This window comes from Cyphomyrmex costatus, unplaced genomic scaffold (assembly GCF_001594065.2).
Source record: "Cyphomyrmex costatus isolate MS0001 unplaced genomic scaffold, Ccosl1.0 scaffold97, whole genome shotgun sequence".
Lineage (NCBI taxonomy): Eukaryota > Metazoa > Arthropoda > Insecta > Hymenoptera > Formicidae > Cyphomyrmex > Cyphomyrmex costatus.
The window spans coordinates 1,638,239-1,660,256 of record NW_017280561.1 but is presented as its reverse complement, the minus strand read 5'-3'; the positions used below and the strand labels follow the sequence as shown (position 1 = coordinate 1,660,256).

Genomic DNA, 22,018 nt, shown 5'->3' with positions numbered 1-22,018 from the left:
ATTATACTATTTACCAAGAAATTTTAATAATTTTTTTTGCAAAATTTTTTATAATAAAATATAATCTAAACTTCTAGTAAAACATGCGATTTCACAAGTATACACAAGATTTTTTCAGATTTTTATACAATTCAGAGCAATTAAAAAATCAGATGTTGACCTCAACATTTTTTTTTGAAAAAGCAAGCAAAAAGTGAAAATTCACATTACCGATGAAGGATTAAATTCGTAATCGTAATTATGATTAGTTTTAGAACAAATGACAGAAACAAAGTATTTATACCACAGATAAAATAGAAACTAAGATCAAGAAACGAAAAACGAATGTCTTCAAATCTCAATTCTCTTTCTTTAAAGATTTGTTCTATTACATTTTGTGTGTGTGTGTGTGTATGTGTGTGTGTGTGTGTATCTTTCTCTGTAAGAAATATAACTATATATAACTCTGCAGGAAATTTAACGATGTTTAAAATATAACGAACGTATAACAGTAATCGTTTTTCTAATAATGAAAAACATCTTGCAAAATATTTTACAATTTTTTGAGTTTGCACACTTGATTATAATACAAATTTGCGACTCTTTCGACACACCGTTTTTTAGTATTGAAAATTTGGATTATCCGTTTGCCATCCTTTCGCATTTGGTCCAAATTGATACACCAATCTGCGACCAAGTACTGGTAGAAATATTTTGCTCTTGTAATAGTACCTAAAAAACATTATTTTGTGAAATATTAATATAATAATATGTATGTGTGTACATATATACAGGATATCTGGAATTTAAATGTCAAAACTTCGGGAGTGTGTAATTTGATTGATAAACTAAGAAAGAAAATCCTATAAAAATATACTTGGTTTTGCTTCGTTTTGGATAAAATCGCAAAAAAGACAAAATGTAATTGCTTCGTTCTTGAATGTCAAATTGTGTCACCCCGATCTGATCCTGACACCACTAGACTTCTTTGTGTGGAGAGTCCTAAAGTAGAAAGATTATTTGTTATCAATCAACTGAAAAAAACAATTGAGAAATCGAATTGAAGCTGCTGTGCACTAAAATCACCAGATCAGTGTTTGGCTGCAACATAAGATGTCCGTACTGATGATATGCTTGCATTTCTGCAAGAGGCCAACATTTTAAACAATATCTACATTAAGAAAGTGAATAAATACAACATGAATAAGTAATAAAAAAAATATAAAAACAAAAACTACGTTTTGTCTTTCTTGATTTTCTCTAGAACAAAGCAAAAATTAGCATATCTCTACAAGACTGTTTTTCTTAGTTTATCAATCTTCTACATGTTCCTTAAGTTTCGACATTTAAATTCCGGACACTCTAGCCCGTATTCAGAACGCGCTAACATGCTATTAGTAGGGGAGGCCAAGCGGGGATTTTGGGATTTACTCGAGCGCGTCAGAATAACATAAAGGGGGAAAGCTTGCACCCTAATAAGTACCCCCACCAAATATTAAACCTCTATATAGAGCCGGGGGTCCAGGGGATTAGTAAATAAAAAAAATCGATCGTTCGAAAACTCGAGCGCGTCAGATTAAGGTATGGTGTGTTAATTACATGTAGAAAAGTGTACATTTCAAAAATCTGACGTGCTCGAGAAAATTTTTTTTTTTCTCCTTTTTTTGACCCTTTCCTACAGCTAACCCCACCACGTAAACCGTCAGATTAATATTTATCCGTTATCAGAAACACATGGGTCGCTTACATTATTAATATCTGACACGCTCGAGTATTTCATTGTCACTGTTTTTTTTGAAAGCCTATACACGCTCTCCCCATCACTGAAACGGCATACATCATATAACCTTTTTTTCTTTTTAGCATCTAATCTTCACAATCCAATAGGTCCCCACGACGCTCGAGTGAATCCACATTTAGCCTCTCGGCCTCCCCTACTATATAGTTTACGTCACGTATACTATAGAATTCCAGAGATAAAAGCGCGCTTTTATCGATATAAGTACGTTCTGAATACGGATCTCTGTACATGTATGTACACACTACCATATATATGCACACACACGCACACAAATATATTTAAATTCTTTCACAACATATTAAATATTTTATTATTTATTATTACCTCATAGCTCGACTGAGTTTTTCATAAGTCATTTTTGTATTTCCTTTCCGTGAACCCCACCGTTTTGCCACTTCGTCACTTTTTACGAAGCGAAATTTGGCTTGTGAATAATCATCCCAGCAGATTAAACTTGGACATGTTTCTCTATTACGTAATAAATCTCTAATAAATTCCCATAATTTTCCTTGACTCGCGGCTGTAAAAATGCAGTTAAATCATATAATTCAGTGAATATACATTTAATATTACATATATTTTTGGTAAATATAAAGAAGGACCCGCTCTTCTCAAATTTTGATAAAAATATACTCAATCGATGCGTTCTTGCTTGAAACGAAAGAATCTGGCAGAAAAAGATGTCGCTCTGCCCTTATACGAATCGAGATATTAAGCGTTAAAGTTGACGACTATTCAAGTTAAGAAATCTGTCATACCTTCTTCTTCTTCTACATTTGGATGGTCCAGGTTCCGGTAAAGAGAAAAACAGAGAAAAAATCTGTCATACCGACTACATATAGTACTACGCGTACTACGCGTATGCCTTCATGCTCTCTGATCACATGCGCATGCGTTTAGTCACAAAATTTAAAATCAAATTAAAAAATGAATTAGTTACTCGTGCAATGTTTCTATTATACGTAGTTCTATTCCAAATAAATTATAACCCATGTGGACAGAGGGGTATATACTTAGAACATATATAACATAGAACGCTCATTGCCTATACCGCCAATGCATTGGGCTGAAGCCAAGATAGGTGCGAGAGAGAAAGGTATAATGGAACTAAAATTCGCAATGCGCATGCTCAATTTCGTCAGGTGGTTCCATCCATTGGTTGGGTAACCAGAATGCGGAATAGCGGAATGGATTGACGAACGGAATGACGGAACTGAGCATGCACATTACGAATTTTAGTTCCACTATACCTTTCTTTCTCGCACCTATTTTGGCTTCAGCCTGAGCGTCCTATTAGCATTCCATGTTATATATATGTTCTAAGAGTGTATAGACAGTAAAGCTTAGCCGCCTCGAACATAAAAAAATAACATATCCTAGCCGCTTTGGGCCTAACCGCCTAGAAGTTACAGCATAGAGACAGTGTCTGCTTGGAATATTCTTAACCCATGAAGACAGTGGGATGTGAGAATATTCCAATCGGACACTGTCTAGGCTATAACTTCTAGGCGGTTAGGCCCCAAGCGGCTAGGATATGTTATTTTTTTTATGTTCGGGGTGGCAAGCCGTCCCGAACTTAAGCTTTACTGTCTATACACCCCTCCGTCCACATGGGTTATGATTTATTTGGAATAGAACTACGTATAATTGGCGCTGCAAAGATTTCTCTGTGGCGCTCCTAGTGGCGGTCGGTAGAAGCTTCGCTAGTCAGACACATTGGCTAAACTTATACGTGCTGTGGAAAATAATAAAATAAAATCAAAAAGAAATACTACATACTGTTTTGTCGAACATATGCCATAATTATAAAAAGGAGGGGATCAGTTTTCATCACTTTCCAAAAGATGACAAACTCATTTTTTCTGCCAGATTCTTTTGTTTCATACAAAAACGCATCGATTGAGTATATTTTTATCAAAATTTGAGAGGAGCGGGTTCTTCTTTATATTTACCATATTTTTTTATTTATATATGTAATTGTATATCGAGAAATATTTCACAATTGTACTTACCATTTTTCTTAGTCTTTAATACTCTCGGTCTACCAGGTAGTCTCTTGGTTGCAATTTCGATACTATTATCTGATTCCGCATCTGGAAAAAGCAAGAATATTATAATATTTAAAATAATTATGATTCCAGATAGGACAGAGAATCTAGGATACTTTCAAATATTCATTTAAATGTGTGTTTATATGTACACGACGCACACAGCGCGCGCGCGCGCACGCACACACAATATTATGTATAATAACTTTTCATTACATGTGCGTAGAGTACCTATAGGTACTCTACATGTGTGTCGAAAGTGGTTCTTTCCCGCGTTCTTTGCGGTGCGAAAAGTAGCCATTTTCCGACAGCTGTGCGAGAAATGAAGACCGTGCAGAAAGTAAGGGATTACGCAAAATAAAAGGAACAGAGAACAGAGAATAAGAATTTCAATCTATCAAAAATTATGTACTATGAAATACACACTGTTTATTCCACAGTATTTCTGATAGGTTGAAATTCTTGTTCTCTGTTCCTTTTATTCTGCGTAGCCCTAACATCACGTGTGCGACAAGTAGTGCCACGAGACTTTCGACATAGCTGTATACAGTTATCGACAGCAGGGTATCGATCATGAAACTTTTTCCCTAGGATGGAAAATAAAAAGTGAAAAATTTCTCCATTAACTACAATGGTAAAAATGTTTACTTTTTATTTTTCGTCTTAGGAAAAAAGTTTCATGATTGATACCCAGTCCGGAAAATCGCTTTCCACTACCAAGTGACTGCCGCGCTCGGCGAGCTTCGGTTAGCCTCAAAGCGCCGAACAGCACTAAGCGAGAGCACTACATGAAATTATATGTATACACATATATATGTCTGCATTTACTTATATAAATATGTGTGCGTGCGTGCGTGCGCGTGTATATATATACATATGTATGTGTGTGAATATATGTATGCGTTAGCATTACATGTAATTGATTTCTTCCAATGCCCCCCCCGAACCCCCTCGTCATGGAGTTTTACCCCCTGGATCCCCTCACATACCTAGTCCATACTCCGACTTTACCACACACTGTGTAATGAAAAATAGTATGTGCGGCACGTGCGAGTTGGCTGTTGCAACTTGTGCAGGTGATCGTACTCGTCACAATAGCCAACTTCTCGCACTTGTCGCACAATGTACTATTATATGATTTTATATAAATAATAAAAAATATATAGTTTAGTTATTTAAATTATTTTTTTAAATAATTACCGGATATGTTGCTAGAATTGACTCGCGTATATTCATCCTCCAATTGTGGTTGAATGGTATTAAATGGTGGTACTGTATGAAAAATTAAAAGACTATTAGATTTGCAGCACATTCAATAATCATTTCGCATTATTTATTTACTAACAAAAAAAATTCCCCACTCGGAAATTCAAAAGTTTATAGTTTCTATTAATTACAGTTAATGCATCGCGAATTAAAATTGAATATATTTTTATTAGAGATCCTGATGGAGAAAGAAATAGCGAAACGGAACTGAAAGAAAACATGGTAGGGTACTAAAACTAATTCTACAATGTACTTTTTGTTTCCTGTTTCTTACCATTTGTCTCTTGCCTTTTTGATCAAGAAGGCAAGAGACAAACGGCAAGAAACAGGAAACAAAAAGCACATTGTAGAATAAGCCTAAGAAATTATAGGGATTCCAGATACGAAAAGCGAACAGAATCAGTCTGATTGGTTAGTCTCCTACCATGTTTCCTTTCCGTCACTGTTCTGCTTTTTCGTTCTCCACGGATGCATATGATAAAGTTGACCATATAAGTAAATAATTTTTTTTAGAATTTTTTATATAAATTTTATAATATTTTAGAAAATTTCTCGAATTTTTTATATAAATTAGAGCATATTTCAGAAATGTTAAGACAATCTATATTTTTTTCCTAGAATTCTTTATACATATACTAAAAGTCCAGAATATTTTAAGATTTCTCATATTTTATTATATATGAAAAAATTTAAAAAATTTATAAAATCCGAACAAGAGAAATATTTTTTTAGAAATTTGTAATATAAAAAATTTTAATTTATCGTTAAATTGAATTCGAAATTTTTGACTATTTTCTACATCTATAAATATATTGTATTTATAAATGTAGCAATGTGTATACATACAAAGGCCGGATATACGTTGCGAGTGGAGAAGATTGTATAATCGTTCCCCGTACGCAGGATCGTGATTGATAAAATCTTCTCGCGTAAAAGTAACAATTTCTTTCCCGGACACGGCGAGACTGTGCTGAATAGAGCTATAAGGTTGACCGATATATGAGGCGGCTGACATAAGCCAATTTATTGTTTCATCTTGACACCAGGTTCTGATAGGTTTATCGGACCATCCAGTGCCATCGATTTCGTCGCCTTCGTCACCTATTAAAATGAATGTAGGATTAGATCTACAGATAATATTTGTTAATTCATACTGTTTATACATTATAACCGCATAAAATACACTTTGAATGCAAAATGTTGGTTTAGATTTATCGAACGATTAAATGCTGAAGTGTGGTTTCCCATAAATTTTTGTAACATGTTAATGTTAAACATTCCCGGGAAATCTTTACCAATAACTACGTCGGTAATCGCAAATAACTGTAGACAAGTAAGGAAATTGAAAAGATAACGGATTAATCATCTCTTGAAGTTTTTCTTCTTATAACGTTTTCGATCCGACCGGGTTTGCTCTAATCTGGGTTAGATTAATGACGTTTCATGCTCTCATATTGGTAGAGCGTGTAAAGTCTACCAATAGTAAAGTACTTTCTAATCCAGATTGGAGAAAACGCTATTAATAATTTATAAATACTAGATTTTCGTTGTTAGAATTGACAAGAAAAACACTAAAACGTGTTAGAATAATTGTTTACTTTTATACAGTCAGCCCCAAATGATCTTCGAGTGACTTAGATCTTGACCTCGAGAAGGTCAAGGTCAACCGTCGCTCGTTGTTTATTAAGAAGTTATTAACAAAACAATTTTTATACATACAGAATGTAATTTTTGAACATTAGTGGTCGCCTGAGGCAAGTGAACAGCTGCCTCAGGCAACCTTTTCAAAATTACTAAGTAAATCAATAAAAGGATAAATAGTTATAAATAAACAAATAAAATAAAATGAAATCTAATATAAAATAAAATATTCAACACAAAGATTCCATTTCATTTCATTTTATTTGTTTATTTATTAATTTATTTATTATGGTAATGGAAAAAATGTTTATCAAAGAAAAGAATTATGTAGTCTGGACGTAACAGAATATAGCCGGTATATTACGCCATGACATGTTACCATGCTTGTCTTAGCGCCGAGAAATACTACCTTATCTCCAGATAGGAAAACAATGATTCAAATATGTTGATTCAGTAATGAAAAGAATATTAAAATAGGTATGTTTGTCGCATTTCTGCATTCTCTGTCTTAATAAAAATTAACCTTTTTTTCTACTTTTGTTACATTACCGAGCGAGCATTTCTTCTTGGTTGGTTCACAACAATGGCTTGTTAGGAAATTGCTTCGTCTGGGAACTAAAGAATCCATGTCCAAGAGTAAATGGTCATTTTCATCTTCGTGTAAATTAATAAATGATGGATATATCTACAATCAAAAAATTTAAAATTAGTTTAAAATAACAAGATTAAAAAATCAGCTTAAAATAAAATTAAAAATTTAAGAAAAATAATATTATGGCTCAAGAATAAAAAAAAATTAATAACGACAATAAGGGCTACGAGCCAAAACAATTTAGTTTAATAAAACAATTGAACAATTTATATACAAACGTTTTGACACCGATCGGGTCATTATTAATATTAAATACAATTAAAAAAGCCGGTAAATCTTGAAAGTATAAATGTACGGAAACTTTATGAGCAGTTTTCTATTACGGCTATTGCATCGCTTATATTATAAAATCCATCGTTATATTGAAAATTAGATATAGAGCCAAGTAATTTCGAAATCTCTGATAATATTATACAAAAAAAATAAGTTATTCAAAATTTAACATATTTGAACACAAATACGTTATCAATCACATGATAGATTGTAAATCAATAATTGTTAATTTACAAAGATAAATGTGATCAATATATTTTATCAATAAATTAATGTACTAAATCAATGAGTAAATACATAAATATATTAATAGATATATTTAAATTTAAATATAAATTGTATAAGTACTTTATATGCGTCAAATTTAAAAAATCATATTTTCAATGTAAATTTAATTAATAAAACCAATAGTAGTATTAATAGTGTTACGTCCAGAGACTCCTACAATTCTTTCTTTCGTGGAGATCTGGAGTTTGTCAAAGGATAGAAACAGTTATGAGTAACAGACAAAACTCAGCTTAAAGGGTAATAAAAATTTCATTTTCAAATAAAAATTAAATTAAAAAATCCATTATCTCCTCGTAACTGTCACTTATAAAAAAAAAATTTGTGCACGTGCAGACGCCAAAGATCTCTTCAGACGCCGCGATAAACAAATATAGCGTTTAGAGGTGCAAGCTGGCGCCCAGACAGCCTGAACCCGTCCGAATGATCTTTTGTCTCTTTGCCAATCTTATTTCCCGTTACCCCTCTAAACTCCAAATGATTTGTTTTTTATTATGTCTTTTCTTCCTCTCCAGAGCAATCGGTCATAGTGTATAGGAATCCTTTACCCCTAACACATGTTCAGAACTGTATCATCACTCTCTCTCTCTCTCTCTCTGTCTTTTCTATTTTCCATTCTCATCTCCAATAGTGTTTCATCCTATCCTTTTTATCTCCTTCCTCTACTATAAAACACACTTTTGATCATTCCACCTCTCCACACTCTCTACTCATGGTTTTCTTTCTACGTATTCATATCTACAACCACATTCGCATACCACTCACAAAAACTCATTTTTATTTATATTTACTACAGGTCCGCGCTTATTGTAACATCGCGATGTAATACTTATACAATACACCGAACTCAACTCTACATATATATATATATATATATATGTATGTGTGTGTGTATGTGTGTGTATATATATATGTATGCACGCACGCATTTCGATAAATTGGCAATATTTGAAAGGAGAAAATCTTACAAATGATAAGAAAATATACAGAAAAAATTATACTTCCTCGTTGCATTTAACGAGTATTCATGAGTATTTATGAGAAAGCAATTCAATTTGTAAATATCATATATTATATGTGAAAAAGTATGAGAAATAATGAGGTATTTTATGAAAAATTGTAAGAAAAATTTTTACCAGAATAGTGACTCGTGTATTGTGTGTGTGATAGAAAGTTTTTAAATTTTATTTATTTTAACAAATATTTTTATTAATTTTTCTGATTATACATAAAAGTTACACAAATAAAATTATCTCATAACTACCGAAACTCATACTTCATTGCATACTATTACATTTTTTATAACAATTAATATTAAACATTTTTTAAAACTATTTAAAACTTTCTCATTTAAGTCATATTATATAATACATATATTTTAAATAAAATAACGGAAATAGTAAAAATATATCTAGAAGAGTTTAAAAATTAACACGGTATATACTAATTAATTAATTAGTATATACCGTGACTTAATAAATAAAATAATTATTTGATCTGTTAAAATTGTGATTCTCTTGATTTGAATTATAATACATAGAGCTAATGTGTGCGTGTGCGTGTGTATCTTTTTTTTTTTCTAGTTTCTTAAGTGAAGTAATAAGTTATATATGTGTCTAAATTTAAATCTGAGACAGATATCTGAGAAGATATAAAAATGCTATGAATAAAAAGAAATAAACGATAGAAAAAACGTAGAAAAAACAGCGATTACATAAACGATTTATGGCATTTAAAAATAATGCAAATACTATATAAATTGTACGTTCTTATTAAACTCACTTCCAAGTCATTCCTGCCGTAGCTATTAAATGAATCCATTTTGACGCGACGACAGCACTGACACTATCACCTTAACTTTGTCATATAATATCAGCGAGAATTATCAGTAGATCAGGCCACACTCGCGTTAAAAGTAGTATATATTATATTTGCGTAGCGACGATAATTACACGTACGAGAATTAAACGCACGATAATTTACAAGGAACGTGCCGATATTGTGTGAATAAATTCATTATTCTGAGATGTTTCATTAAACACAGCTCAGACAAGCGACAGCAACGGCGATGTAGTACTTCACCATGCGTCTCTCATGAACGACTGAGCACAGCGAACACGAGGTCTCAAATCTCTACTCGACAGGGAATGACAAAGAAAACAAATATGAAACTGTAGTGGGACAGTTGCGGTCGAACAGGTTTCAACGGGGATTTCCCGCATCGCAACCGCGGCCAATCATCACCGCTGTACGTCGTGCGGCGATAGCTGACGCAATAATTACTTATGCCTCATTGGCGTCGGTATTTTCAAAGTGGATCATTTTTTCTGGTCATATTAATTCTACAGTTGAATTTTGATTATTTTTTTTACTTTTCCTTTGTAAGTAATGAGTGTTTGTTGTAGAACATTTTACACTGAAAAAATATGCTTTTCAAAAAATGCCATTAAGGGGATGTTAATATCACGGTCGAACTTGATTGATGTCGAAAATATACATTTTTTAAATTCCAAATAATAAAAAAGTCGATAATACGGATATCTTTAATAGTTTAATCATTTCTTACAACATCGTTCTGTCTCAATTAAACGCATATATTTTTATTTAATACATTGTAGCGTCATCTCTTAAACATGAGCACCTACTACTCTGTTTACCGTGAATTTTTGCTAAGTACATACGTATACACGTAAATCAAACTAATATATTTTTTCTAGGCTTTGAATCTTAGTATGACAACTCAATATTGCTTGTTCAAGTAATTCGAGGTCTGCTACTTATGTACTATATGAATTATAAACATTTCTATTCTAAGAACTATTTCATATCAATCGAATTTTAACATCAGACATACGAATCAACAATGAATTTTTTAATTTTTATTCGATCTTGTGAAATTGGATCACTTGGACTTTCTATTTGTGCGTATTTTAATACTGTAAAAAATTGTAATCCATAAAGCCAGTTTTAAAATTAGGTGTAATTCGTAGTACCCATCGGGCTTTTTTCCTTCAAAGCATTCCTTCAAAGATTTCGTAATTGCCTTTTGTAATTTCCTGTATTTTTATATTTCGATATGTTGATGTCAAATCTTCAACTTATAGCATTAATTTAAAACAAGTACAAAAAGAGAATAAATTATTGCAAAGTATACGCCAAATAATATCAAAATTAACTTTTAATTTTTATTTATGATGTATCTTCTTAAAAAAAGACATTAATTTTATTTTTATAACTTTTTAAATTTTTTCAGAAATGAATGGATTTAATCAGTCGATTTTTAAAAATTATAAATATAATTCAGGTATAGTCTAAAATATGTATAATAATTAAAAAAATATAACTTTACATAGTAATTATATATAATATAAAGAAAAAATTATACAGCAGTAGAGTTATACAACAAAGAAGTCAAATTTGAAATTATAGAATTAAAAAATAAAGCATTAACGATTATGCTAATTAAGAAATTAAATTTGATAAATAATTTTTAATTAAATAAAAAATTATAGTTTAAAAAAATTACGAGCAGTTAAAATTACAAAAAACTGATTTCTTTTTCAAGTCATAATTAATATCCAGAGAGAACTTCTCTAAAAAAGTATTGATTAAAATTTAGGGTACCGTAGATATAAAGATATAAAAAATAGTTAATTTTAACATTTTTTTAAATTTTATTTAGCAATAAAGAAAAATAACATAAAACTTCGTAATTGTATTCTTTTTCTTATAGTTCCTTTGTCTATCGATCTGTATTTTAACATAACGCTTTGCTGTAAACCTTCGCAATTTTCCAAATTCTCCAATGTTGACTAAATTTTTACTAATTTGCCGATTAAAATTAATTAATCGACAAATTATGTGTTTCAAATCTTCAGAAAAAATTTCTAAATAATAAAAATTCTAAAATTTATATCAAATCTATCAAATTGAAAATAAAATATACAATTTTCATTTGCGCGAAATAAAATTTCGATTGCAAAGAAAAATGCTTCAAGAGAAACGAGTATTCTGGACTGATAGTTAAATAATTTACTTCGGAAATAGTCGCTCCTTATTTTGTTTTTTGCATTATCTATAGGATATTTTTTACACCCCAATTAAAAGTTATTAATTACATATTTTATACTATTGATTGCTCTATAATTTATTAATATTTAAAATTGTATACAGATTTACTCAATATTTTCTTAAAGAGTAAGGTAAAAGAAAAAAATATATATAGATTCTCGATCAATAATGAAATCTAACTATAAACTTTCTTTTTTTTGTTACTTAAGTATAAAAATTATCCCGTGTAACTATTCCTGAGTACTTAAGTAGAATATTATACAAATAATTGATTCACAGATTTCCAGCATATTAAGATCTCTTTAATAGATGTCTATTAAGCATCAGAATTTAATCATGATATTATTTCAATAATTTAACTACGTTTTTAAGTTCGATAACAATTTTCTGCGCGCAGTTCAAATAACTACAAATATAATATATGTATGTATATATGCATGTACATACATAATATAAATTAATTCACACTGAATTATTTATAAGCAAAGATCTAGCTCTCTTCGACCATTATGACCAGAATTTCCTATTTGTTGCGTTCATATGTAATTGAGATAATAATTTTAAATTTGAAAATAATATGCTTTTAAGTATTTCGTGGTGAGCGCCTATGTTTTACTTTATTTATAGTATGTACGTAGTGATGCACAGAGTAGATATTTCCCCTGACATTATTTTCTTGCGGTTTGTATATATATATATATATATACAGGGTCCGCTAAAAGTCCCGGGCCACTTGAATAAATTCTGAATGGTTCGAGATACAGGATTGAAATTTACAGGGATAGAATGGAATCATAAAATCTATCATTGAACCTCAAAAACACCCACCTTAACATTCCCGGGGAGAGAGGGAGAGAAGGGGCTTGAAAATCTTAAATAACATGTGGGATCGAGTGAGGGCTTGTTCAAAAGAGCTTTTCGAGATGAAAACAACACGGACTGAGATCTCTACAATTTTTTTTTCGCAGAGTTATGATCATTTGAACATTGTTATTCAAAAGAAAGAGTTACATCTCTTGTGTGCATGCGTGAGTACGCGCGTGTGTACGCAATAATGCTTAATCGTGTTATAGGACCGTGTTATATATACATGTAAGTATATACCGGATGTTTTAGACCACCTGTACACCCCTTTTATCTTCGCAGGATAATGTCCAATCGAAAAAGTGTTCAAACAAAAGTTGTAGGGTTTAAAAAAAGATCTATTTACTAGTTTTATTAGTTTGACCTTGAGTGGCGTTACCAAGATTAGGTTAATATCATATCTATTTTTTAAAATGGAAACTCATTTTTTATTGTATTTCTTATATTGTATCTAGTTTATCTCCAGAGCTTGTCGAGAGAGAGAAACACTATAACAAATTATTTTTTATTAAGTACTTTTTTAGTTATAAGGCTTAAAAGTTTTAGTACAATACTTTAGTTATCTCTCTTGAGATAAGCTACAAGAATATGTAATAAAAAAAAAGCGGGTTTCTATTTTAAAAAATAGATGTGATCTTGACCTGACCTTGGCGACCTAAGATCAAACTAATAAGATCAGTATATAGATCTTTTTAAACCTTACAACTTTTGTCTGAACACTTTTTCGATTAGATGTTATCCTGCAAAAATAAAAGGGGTCTGGGTAATAAAAGGGTAGTCTAAAACCGGTGTGTGCGCGTGCGTGTACGTGTGTCCAAATCATTGATTCTTTTTTTTGTAAGTAATTTGTGTAATAATCTTTTAGAAAAATATATACATGCATTATAAAATTGTAACGGTGAACATTTTTACATCTGTGCTTCTTGCAGTACATTACAACATTAAATAAACAATTACGTTAAGTAAATTTTATTAATTTTATAATATTACTAAATTAACTATTATATTTATTTGTATGTATTATATTTATTATATTTCTTTAATTTTTATTACTTTAATTATTATTTAATTAAATAGAATTCTTTGTATTTCTTTTATGTTCTTGTTGCCATAAATATTTATGTTCTCAAGTGTATTACATATCGCATCTTACGAAGCAAGATTATTAGCAAGGGAAAACTTATCATTTAATCAAAATGATTACGTACGATTAATTGGAAATATCCAACTAATAGAGGCAAAATCTTGTAAAAAAAAAACACCTCTGACCGATTTGAATAAATAACCTGAATAATGAACTTTTCTTTATTCATTTATCCCCTGACATTATTTTCTTGCGGTTTGTATATATATATATATATATACAGGGTCCGCTAAAAGTCCCGGGCCACTTGAATAAATTCTGAATGGTTCGAGATACAGGATTGAAATTTACAGGGATAGAATGGAATCATAAAATCTATCATTGAACCTCAAAAACACCCACCTTAACATTCCCGGGGAGAGAGGGAGAGAAGGGGCTTGAAAATCTTAAATAACATGTGGGATCGAGTGAGGGCTTGTTCAAAAGAGCTTTTCGAGATGAAAACAACACGGACTGAGATCTCTACAATTTTTTTTTCGCAGAGTTATGATCATTTGAACATTGTTATTCAAAAGAAAGAGTTACATCTCTTGTGTGCATGCGTGAGTACGCGCGTGTGTACGCAATAATGCTTAATCGTGTTATAGGACCGTGTTATATATACATGTAAGTATATACCGGATGTTTTAGACCACCTGTACACCCCTTTTATCTTCGCAGGATAATGTCCAATCGAAAAAGTGTTCAAACAAAAGTTGTAGGGTTTAAAAAAAGATCTATTTACTAGTTTTATTAGTTTGACCTTGAGTGGCGTTACCAAGATTAGGTTAATATCATATCTATTTTTTAAAATGGAAACTCATTTTTTATTGTATTTCTTATATTGTATCTAGTTTATCTCCAGAGCTTGTCGAGAGAGAGAAACACTATAACAAATTATTTTTTATTAAGTACTTTTTTAGTTATAAGGCTTAAAAGTTTTAGTACAATACTTTAGTTATCTCTCTTGAGATAAGCTACAAGAATATGTAATAAAAAAAAAGCGGGTTTCTATTTTAAAAAATAGATGTGATCTTGACCTGACCTTGGCGACCTAAGATCAAACTAATAAGATCAGTATATAGATCTTTTTAAACCTTACAACTTTTGTCTGAACACTTTTTCGATTAGATGTTATCCTGCAAAAATAAAAGGGGTCTGGGTAATAAAAGGGTAGTCTAAAACCGGTGTGTGCGCGTGCGTGTACGTGTGTCCAAATCATTGATTCTTTTTTTTGTAAGTAATTTGTGTAATAATCTTTTAGAAAAATATATACATGCATTATAAAATTGTAACGGTGAACATTTTTACATCTGTGCTTCTTGCAGTACATTACAACATTAAATAAACAATTACGTTAAGTAAATTTTATTAATTTTATAATATTACTAAATTAACTATTATATTTATTTGTATGTATTATATTTATTATATTTCTTTAATTTTTATTACTTTAATTATTATTTAATTAAATAGAATTCTTTGTATTTCTTTTATGTTCTTGTTGCCATAAATATTTATGTTCTCAAGTGTATTACATATCGCATCTTACGAAGCAAGATTATTAGCAAGGGAAAACTTATCATTTAATCAAAATGATTACGTACGATTAATTGGAAATATCCAACTAAATAATCAATCAGTTCGAAGGAAAGAACACGTTGCTTACGTTTATGGATAATTATACCTGCAGTTATAAAATTTAGCTAGATGTATTAGTAGTTGTGTAAACACGTAAGCATTATGAATCATTTTAATGTATATTTCGTAATTCGCTAGGGAAAAGACTGTAGACTCGCTTCTAAGAATATATATTTACGGCAATACGTTCTATCTCATTATCGATTTGTTAAAAAATATAATACAAATTTTGAAGTATAATATAAGCGACATATAAATGAGAAATAGGCCCTAAGTAGTTTCATAGATCCGTGTAAAAATTGTATCAACAATATAAGAGAAATATTCATGAAATATATATAGTCTTTTAAAAAATATTTCGTCTAGAACATTTTTCTACTTGCCTAATTATACAGTTAAAAGACAAGTGTAATTTATATATATAATAACACGAAAAATTATAGAACGAACAAACATTAACGCTTTTATATTGCTATATCAAAATAGATTGTTTGTGAAATAATTTGGATTTCACATGCTTATTTCTGTACCGTGTGATTTCACCCTAATTATCAATATTTCTCTCTCCTCCTCCCTCTTTCTACACGACATGTATCGAAGTGGGAGGGGGTCACTTTGAACAATTATAATTTTAATGAAATAAATAACCGATTATAGTTTATCCTAAATCAATAATTTATTACGAAAAAATCAAATCATTAATTTTAGCTCTGCACTTCTGTGGGCCTATTCTGTAACTTGTAACGACAATTCGGTATCGTTATACTGTCGATGCGCAGGTTTTATACCATGTAAAATATCTGCGCAACGACATCCCTAGCTAGTAAAATTGTCGTTAAAAAGTTACAGAATAGGCCTACTGATCTTTAACATTTCTTTAAATAAGATGTAGACGGAGAGGGGGAGAGAAAGTGTGAGAAATTGGGCATGTTCAAGTTGGCAAAGCGGCTAGCCTGAGCAAATGAACATAATTGGTTATTATTTATAGAATCCAATCAATCATATTCGATCGCTCGGCAAGCGGCTAGCCGCTTTGCCATCTTGAACTCACCCATTGATAATTACAATCGCTTCGCTGCTCATAATTCGGCAGCTCCACTCCACCTTGTTACGTCCCTGTTTTTCTTTTATATTCGGGCGCTAATTCGCTAACTTTAATATCGTACAACAACGAATTGAAAGCTTAGATCAAAAAATGATTCAGGACTTTTCTACTTAAATTCTCGTCCTGTATCTTATGGTATGCTCCATATACGTTTTTTTAGTTACATCCTGTATATTTCAGTTTATTCTGTATTAAATATATTTCTACATAAAGGTAATAAATACAGATAAATGGACATATTTTATCAAGTTATATTAGAACAAAACAGTCAATCTACCATATGTTACAAATATGGAAATATATGAATTATTTAATTTTATTAAAAGATATATTCAGACATTTTTATGATTTACCTATTTTTTGTTTTCATCGGAAGCCATTTGAGATGCAAGATTTGCAAATTTTGCCATGTAGTCCACACTGTTTTCCCCCATGAGACACTGCATATGTGACACAACCTGAAATATCATTATAAATCAAAAGTCATAATAAAAAATATAAGATAAAATAATTATTTAATATAAATTGTATATTTATATTTACATCGGAAGAAGGACGCGTATCTTCCATAATTTGTTCACCTGCTTGACTTCTTTGTGAACCTTTCATAGGCGATTCAAGCTGCCCTAAGAAACTGCTTAATGAAAAATCTGCAACCTATAATTCGATTGTTTGTCGATTAATTTTTGTATAAAAGTATATTGTGCACATTTATATTGATTATAAACATATTGATTAATTACTTCGCTATTTAACCATTGATGTTCACCTTCTTTAAGAATTTGGGTAGCACTAGTAATAATTGAATTAGAATTCTTTGTATCTCCAGTTGTTTCTAAAGCATCTAAGAAAGTTTTGTCCTGAGCATCATTCGCATTTACTGTTATTTTATTAGTTTGCATTTGACATACACTGGTGTCAGTTGTCAAATTTTCTGATGACATATTTGGCGCAGATACAATAGGCAATACCCTTTGTATAACGAGACTTTTCTGTCTCACTGTTCTACCTCGCTTACAAAATCGTGTTTTAAATTTCTGTAATATTTATATGTATATAGTCGTAGGTTTAATCATTATACATGCAAGCGCGTTACATAATGCGCAAGAAGTATCATGTTATCCTTGTCGTTCAGTGTTAAATAAAGATGAAATAATACCTTATGTGAATTATGCGTGCAACGGAACGCAGCAAAATTAGATTTATACGCAAAATAATTAGATCTTATTTTGTGAAAAAATCATATAAATTTATTTTAAAAAATTTTGTTGATCTTTATATGAACGTAAAAATACATTTTTCGAAAAACCCGATGTCAAAGTTAAAATAAAACACTACATATTATGTTGAATTTAATAATACTTACATCAAGTTGTGTCTTAAATGCGTCAGCTGTACCAATCTTATGATATGTTTGTGGAATAAGAGGTCTTCTAAATGTAGATTCCTTAATAGATAGGACTCGAGACGAAATTACTGTTTCGTTACTGCCAGATGTATTATCGTATACCTAATAGAAATGTTTTTTAGCATTAAAAAATTTGATTCGTCTTGAAATGCAACTGGATCCTCTATATCACTATGAGCAAGATATTTGTTACATCTTACTTTGTTAGTATCATAATTATGTTTCGCTAGTGACAATAACTTTTGTAAAACTAAACACAGACTGTTGTCACGCATAGTACTCGATGATGCTGAATTAGTTGCATATTGTCCATTAGGTAGCCAATCCCACCAATATTCAAGTATAATTTTTGATTCACGACCAAACTGAAAATTAAACTTAAAATATTAGAAGATATGTTTCGAATAATGCAATGTAAATGTAAAACCAAATTACAATTTTACTTGACTGACAATGAAATGATTAAATGTGACAAATATGGGGAAAATTTTTTTATATAAAATAAAAAATTTTACATCTTCGTTAAAAATAAACAAAATTTAAATTTAAAAAAAAAAAACGGTTTTACAGCTTAAAATCTCTACTTTGAAAAGGTTAGTATATTTTTTGAGTTCAATGAGCGTGATAATGTCGACACGTAAATGTAATGTTGTGTACCATTAGATAAAGATCTCCCACAGTAATTGTGTTTGCTTCTTCAACGTTCCAACCTTTTTGAATTCTTTCGACAGTTTCTCTGCCAGGAAACCTATTTGGTTCTGAATGATGTTCTGATGGCAGTTTTTCTGTATTATTTATAATCGCTGGTTTTTCGGATACATTGCTTCCAGTTTCTAAGAGATCCATATCACTACTGATATCTGGCAGTGTACAATTTTCATCAGTACGGTTAAAAATTTTTTTATCTAATTTGTACCGTTTAATGCCTTTTTTTCCCACTCCTTTTAAGTATTGGACAGAACCTAACAAATCTTCCCGTGAGCTTTTTAGACCGAGACGTTTTTCATATGAATTCAAACTAACACTATTGCTAGTAAGATATTCTCCAAGATTAACCATTGGTAAGGAAATTTTACATCCTTCTGGTGGGGCAACTCGTAATAAACAAGTATCTTTTATATCGTTAGCAACAAGATTTTCTACAGTGGAACACTACAAATATTTATAAGGATTATGAATATTCATATAAATTTCATTGTACATAGTTGAAGACACACAAAAACGAATGAGAAGAAAATACACATATAATTATGACATAAAGCGAAATTATTGCAATTGATACAAGGATACTGTGGTATATTTTGCGAGTCGCCATCGTTGTTGTAAAAATATTAATAAACTTGAGAGCCGTCTCTGAATAGGCAGAAGCGTACGAACTCTTGGATTCATGGATGCCGCTTGTACTTGCCACCAAGCCATATTGTTACGTGGTCGTAATTCTATCATTATTCTAGATGGTAATTTAATTTCTTCCTGCCAATCTAAAATGAAACAAATATTTTAGAATTCTGTGTTAATCAATTTTAATAAAACCAGTTGATCGATATCTTCACATAGCTATTTACCATAAATAATAAAATTATATTATATATACAGATATATATTTAAAAATTATAAAATATTTTAGGCTATGTTGATCATCAGGAAAATCAAGATTAAAATTCTACTTTTCTACTAAATGTATTTTATATGAATAATAACTAGATTTTTAAATAAAAAAACTCACAAAATTCTTCATATATTAGTTAAAAATTACTTTTTATTTTTTAAATAAAATATTATGTATTTCACATTAATTTTTTTAATTAAAAGAGGGACAATTTATAATATAATCTTAATTTAAGAAAAATTTGCAAAATGGGCAGAGTTAAAATTTGGGACTGTCTTTCCTAATTTGGAAAGACAGTCTCAATTTGGGATGGATAATCACTAATTGTAAGTATAGATATGTTATATGTAGAACTACTTACAAAGATGTATACTGAAAAAAAGTAAAATAAGTATTTTATGTTACAACACATTAAATACATTAATTAAATTAAAACAAGAACAAAGGACTCTTAATGTCAAAACAATAAAAATTAGAAAAAGCATATAAGAGTAAATTACAAAAATTATATATGGAAATCAAGACATAAAATGTATTATGCTCATAAATTTTCTTTCTAATTTTTATTTTGACATCAATATGTAATGTAAAGCATTACATTATATATTGATGTCAAAATAAAAATTAGAAGCATATATTTATTTTCTAAATATTATACGTTACATATTATGTATTCAGATACCTTCCAACTGGTTTAATTTTCTAAGTGCTCTACATATTGGTGTTTTAACTCTCATCGTCTTTCCTCTAAGTCTGACTTGTGTAGATCCCCAATATACCAATTCATTCAATCTTAAATGAACTTTCTCATGAATACGAGGTAATTTTCTTCTAAGTTCACCATAATTTATAAGTCCATATAATTCTTGAGATGTTTTTTTGACATCTATATATAAAAAGACATATTACATACTTGACAAAATCATCAGATCTGTTTCTTGTGTCTGAATTAGTATACATTTTTAAAATTTATAATGAAATAGGTATATTAGTATATGTTTAATATTTAGTAAAACGGAGAGAAAATTCTAGTACAGTCTAGTGCAAGAATAAAAAACAGTAATATATTTTCATCAATATGTTTAAATGTTTCTATTAGGTGCACAAATTAGTTTGGTCTGTTTTTTGTGTTCAAAAATGTATTTATTTCAAAACAAAATGAATAAACAGATTAATTAAAATTTAAGTATTGTCCATCGCTGGCTACTACTTTTTCCTATCTCTCAAGCAATTTTATCTCAAAAAAATGACTCGTCTTTGGAGGCAATCGTCTTTTGGAAAACGAACCAAACTAATTTGTATTCCCAAATATTAATGTAAATTTTTATGCATATTTGTATTATATTATTATATATAAACATGTTAACCTTCTGAAAATTTAAGATGCTTTGATATTTTTAACCATGTTCTATAATAAAAATGTCGAATTTGTTCTTTATTTTTTATCATAATGTCTGAGAGACCCCGTTTTTTGCCTTGATTTAGAAAGTAGTTTTGTAAAGCATCAAAATCTTTGCCATATTCATTAAGTGCTTTAAAAAAAGTATTTTTATCCTCCATAGACCATAATTCACAGGAACGTTTGAGAGGTTTTACTTTAACCTCTGTTATTTCTTCCTCTTTTGCATCTGTTTAAATAAAAACAATTTATTATTTAATTTTAATATTGCAACAGTTAAAATATTTGTTATATAAATTATACGGACAAACCTTTTTTCTCAGCATTATTAACATCATTGTCAATTTTGAACCTCTTAGCACCTCGAACAACACGAACTTGTGTATTCTTACTATCTATTAAAGATTTTGTATCCAAACATATTTGATTCACTTGAGAACTCATTGGAATCACATTACTAAATTCAGTATCTTCACATTTTGTAGAATCTTCTATCATGTTATACATTTGTTGCAATTTGCAAGACAGATATTTTCAATGTATTCAAAATCACAATAAATGTTGAAGTATTTAGAGTTTAGAATTAACAGCAACGAACACCTTTACAGCGTATAATATAAAATAAGAAAATACACATATAGAATAATTTGTGCAATAATTTATTAATTGTTAATATCTGAATTTTAGCACACAATCACTCAAAAACTAAGAATATTTTTTTTTAACTTCTTTATTGGATATAATCTGGACGATTTTTCAATTGAACTTTCCCACACCTCCAATTTATAAAAATCAGGATTAGGATTATTCGAAACAACCAAATTGACGTAAAAAAGGCACACCATATATGGCG

At 30.1% G+C, this 22,018-nt stretch overlaps 2 protein-coding genes across 4 annotated transcripts; both read right to left on the bottom strand.

Annotated features, from left to right (window-relative positions):
- Positions 1–414: 414 nt before the first annotated feature.
- Positions 415–9,787, bottom strand: LOC108782219 (ETS homologous factor). 2 transcript variants are annotated; one of them, XM_018550440.1, is made up of 6 exons: positions 9,728–9,787; positions 5,941–6,195; positions 5,029–5,100; positions 3,793–3,873; positions 2,105–2,300; positions 415–711 (listed from the first exon to the last, which is right to left on the bottom strand). In XM_018550440.1, the coding sequence occupies exons 2-6, from the start codon at positions 6,107–6,109 to the stop codon at positions 600–602; spliced, it is 630 nt and encodes a 209-aa protein (XP_018405942.1). In that variant the 5' UTR covers positions 6,110–6,195; positions 9,728–9,787; the 3' UTR covers positions 415–599. The 2 variants fall into 2 exon arrangements, 1 of the variants encoding a protein (XP_018405942.1); XR_001940980.1 differs by lacking the exons at positions 415–711; positions 3,793–3,873; positions 5,029–5,100; positions 5,941–6,195; positions 9,728–9,787 and adding an exon at positions 2,539–2,807 and having other exon boundaries at positions 2,221–2,300.
- crm (cramped chromatin regulator) lies at positions 7,361–21,663 on the bottom strand. 2 transcript variants are annotated; one of them, XM_018550438.1, is made up of 11 exons: positions 21,477–21,663; positions 21,134–21,394; positions 20,449–20,652; positions 19,448–19,638; positions 18,815–19,309; positions 18,358–18,522; positions 18,116–18,259; positions 17,493–17,786; positions 17,293–17,406; positions 17,103–17,207; positions 7,361–7,420 (listed from the first exon to the last, which is right to left on the bottom strand). In XM_018550438.1, exons 1-10 carry the CDS (start codon positions 21,661–21,663, stop codon positions 17,103–17,105), a joined length of 2,160 nt encoding a protein of 719 aa, XP_018405940.1. In that variant the 3' UTR covers positions 7,361–7,420. The 2 variants fall into 2 exon arrangements, with proteins under 2 accessions (XP_018405940.1, XP_018405941.1); XM_018550439.1 differs by lacking the exons at positions 7,361–7,420; positions 17,103–17,207 and having other exon boundaries at positions 17,320–17,406; positions 17,519–17,786; positions 21,477–21,649.
- Positions 21,664–22,018: the final 355 nt, after the last annotated feature.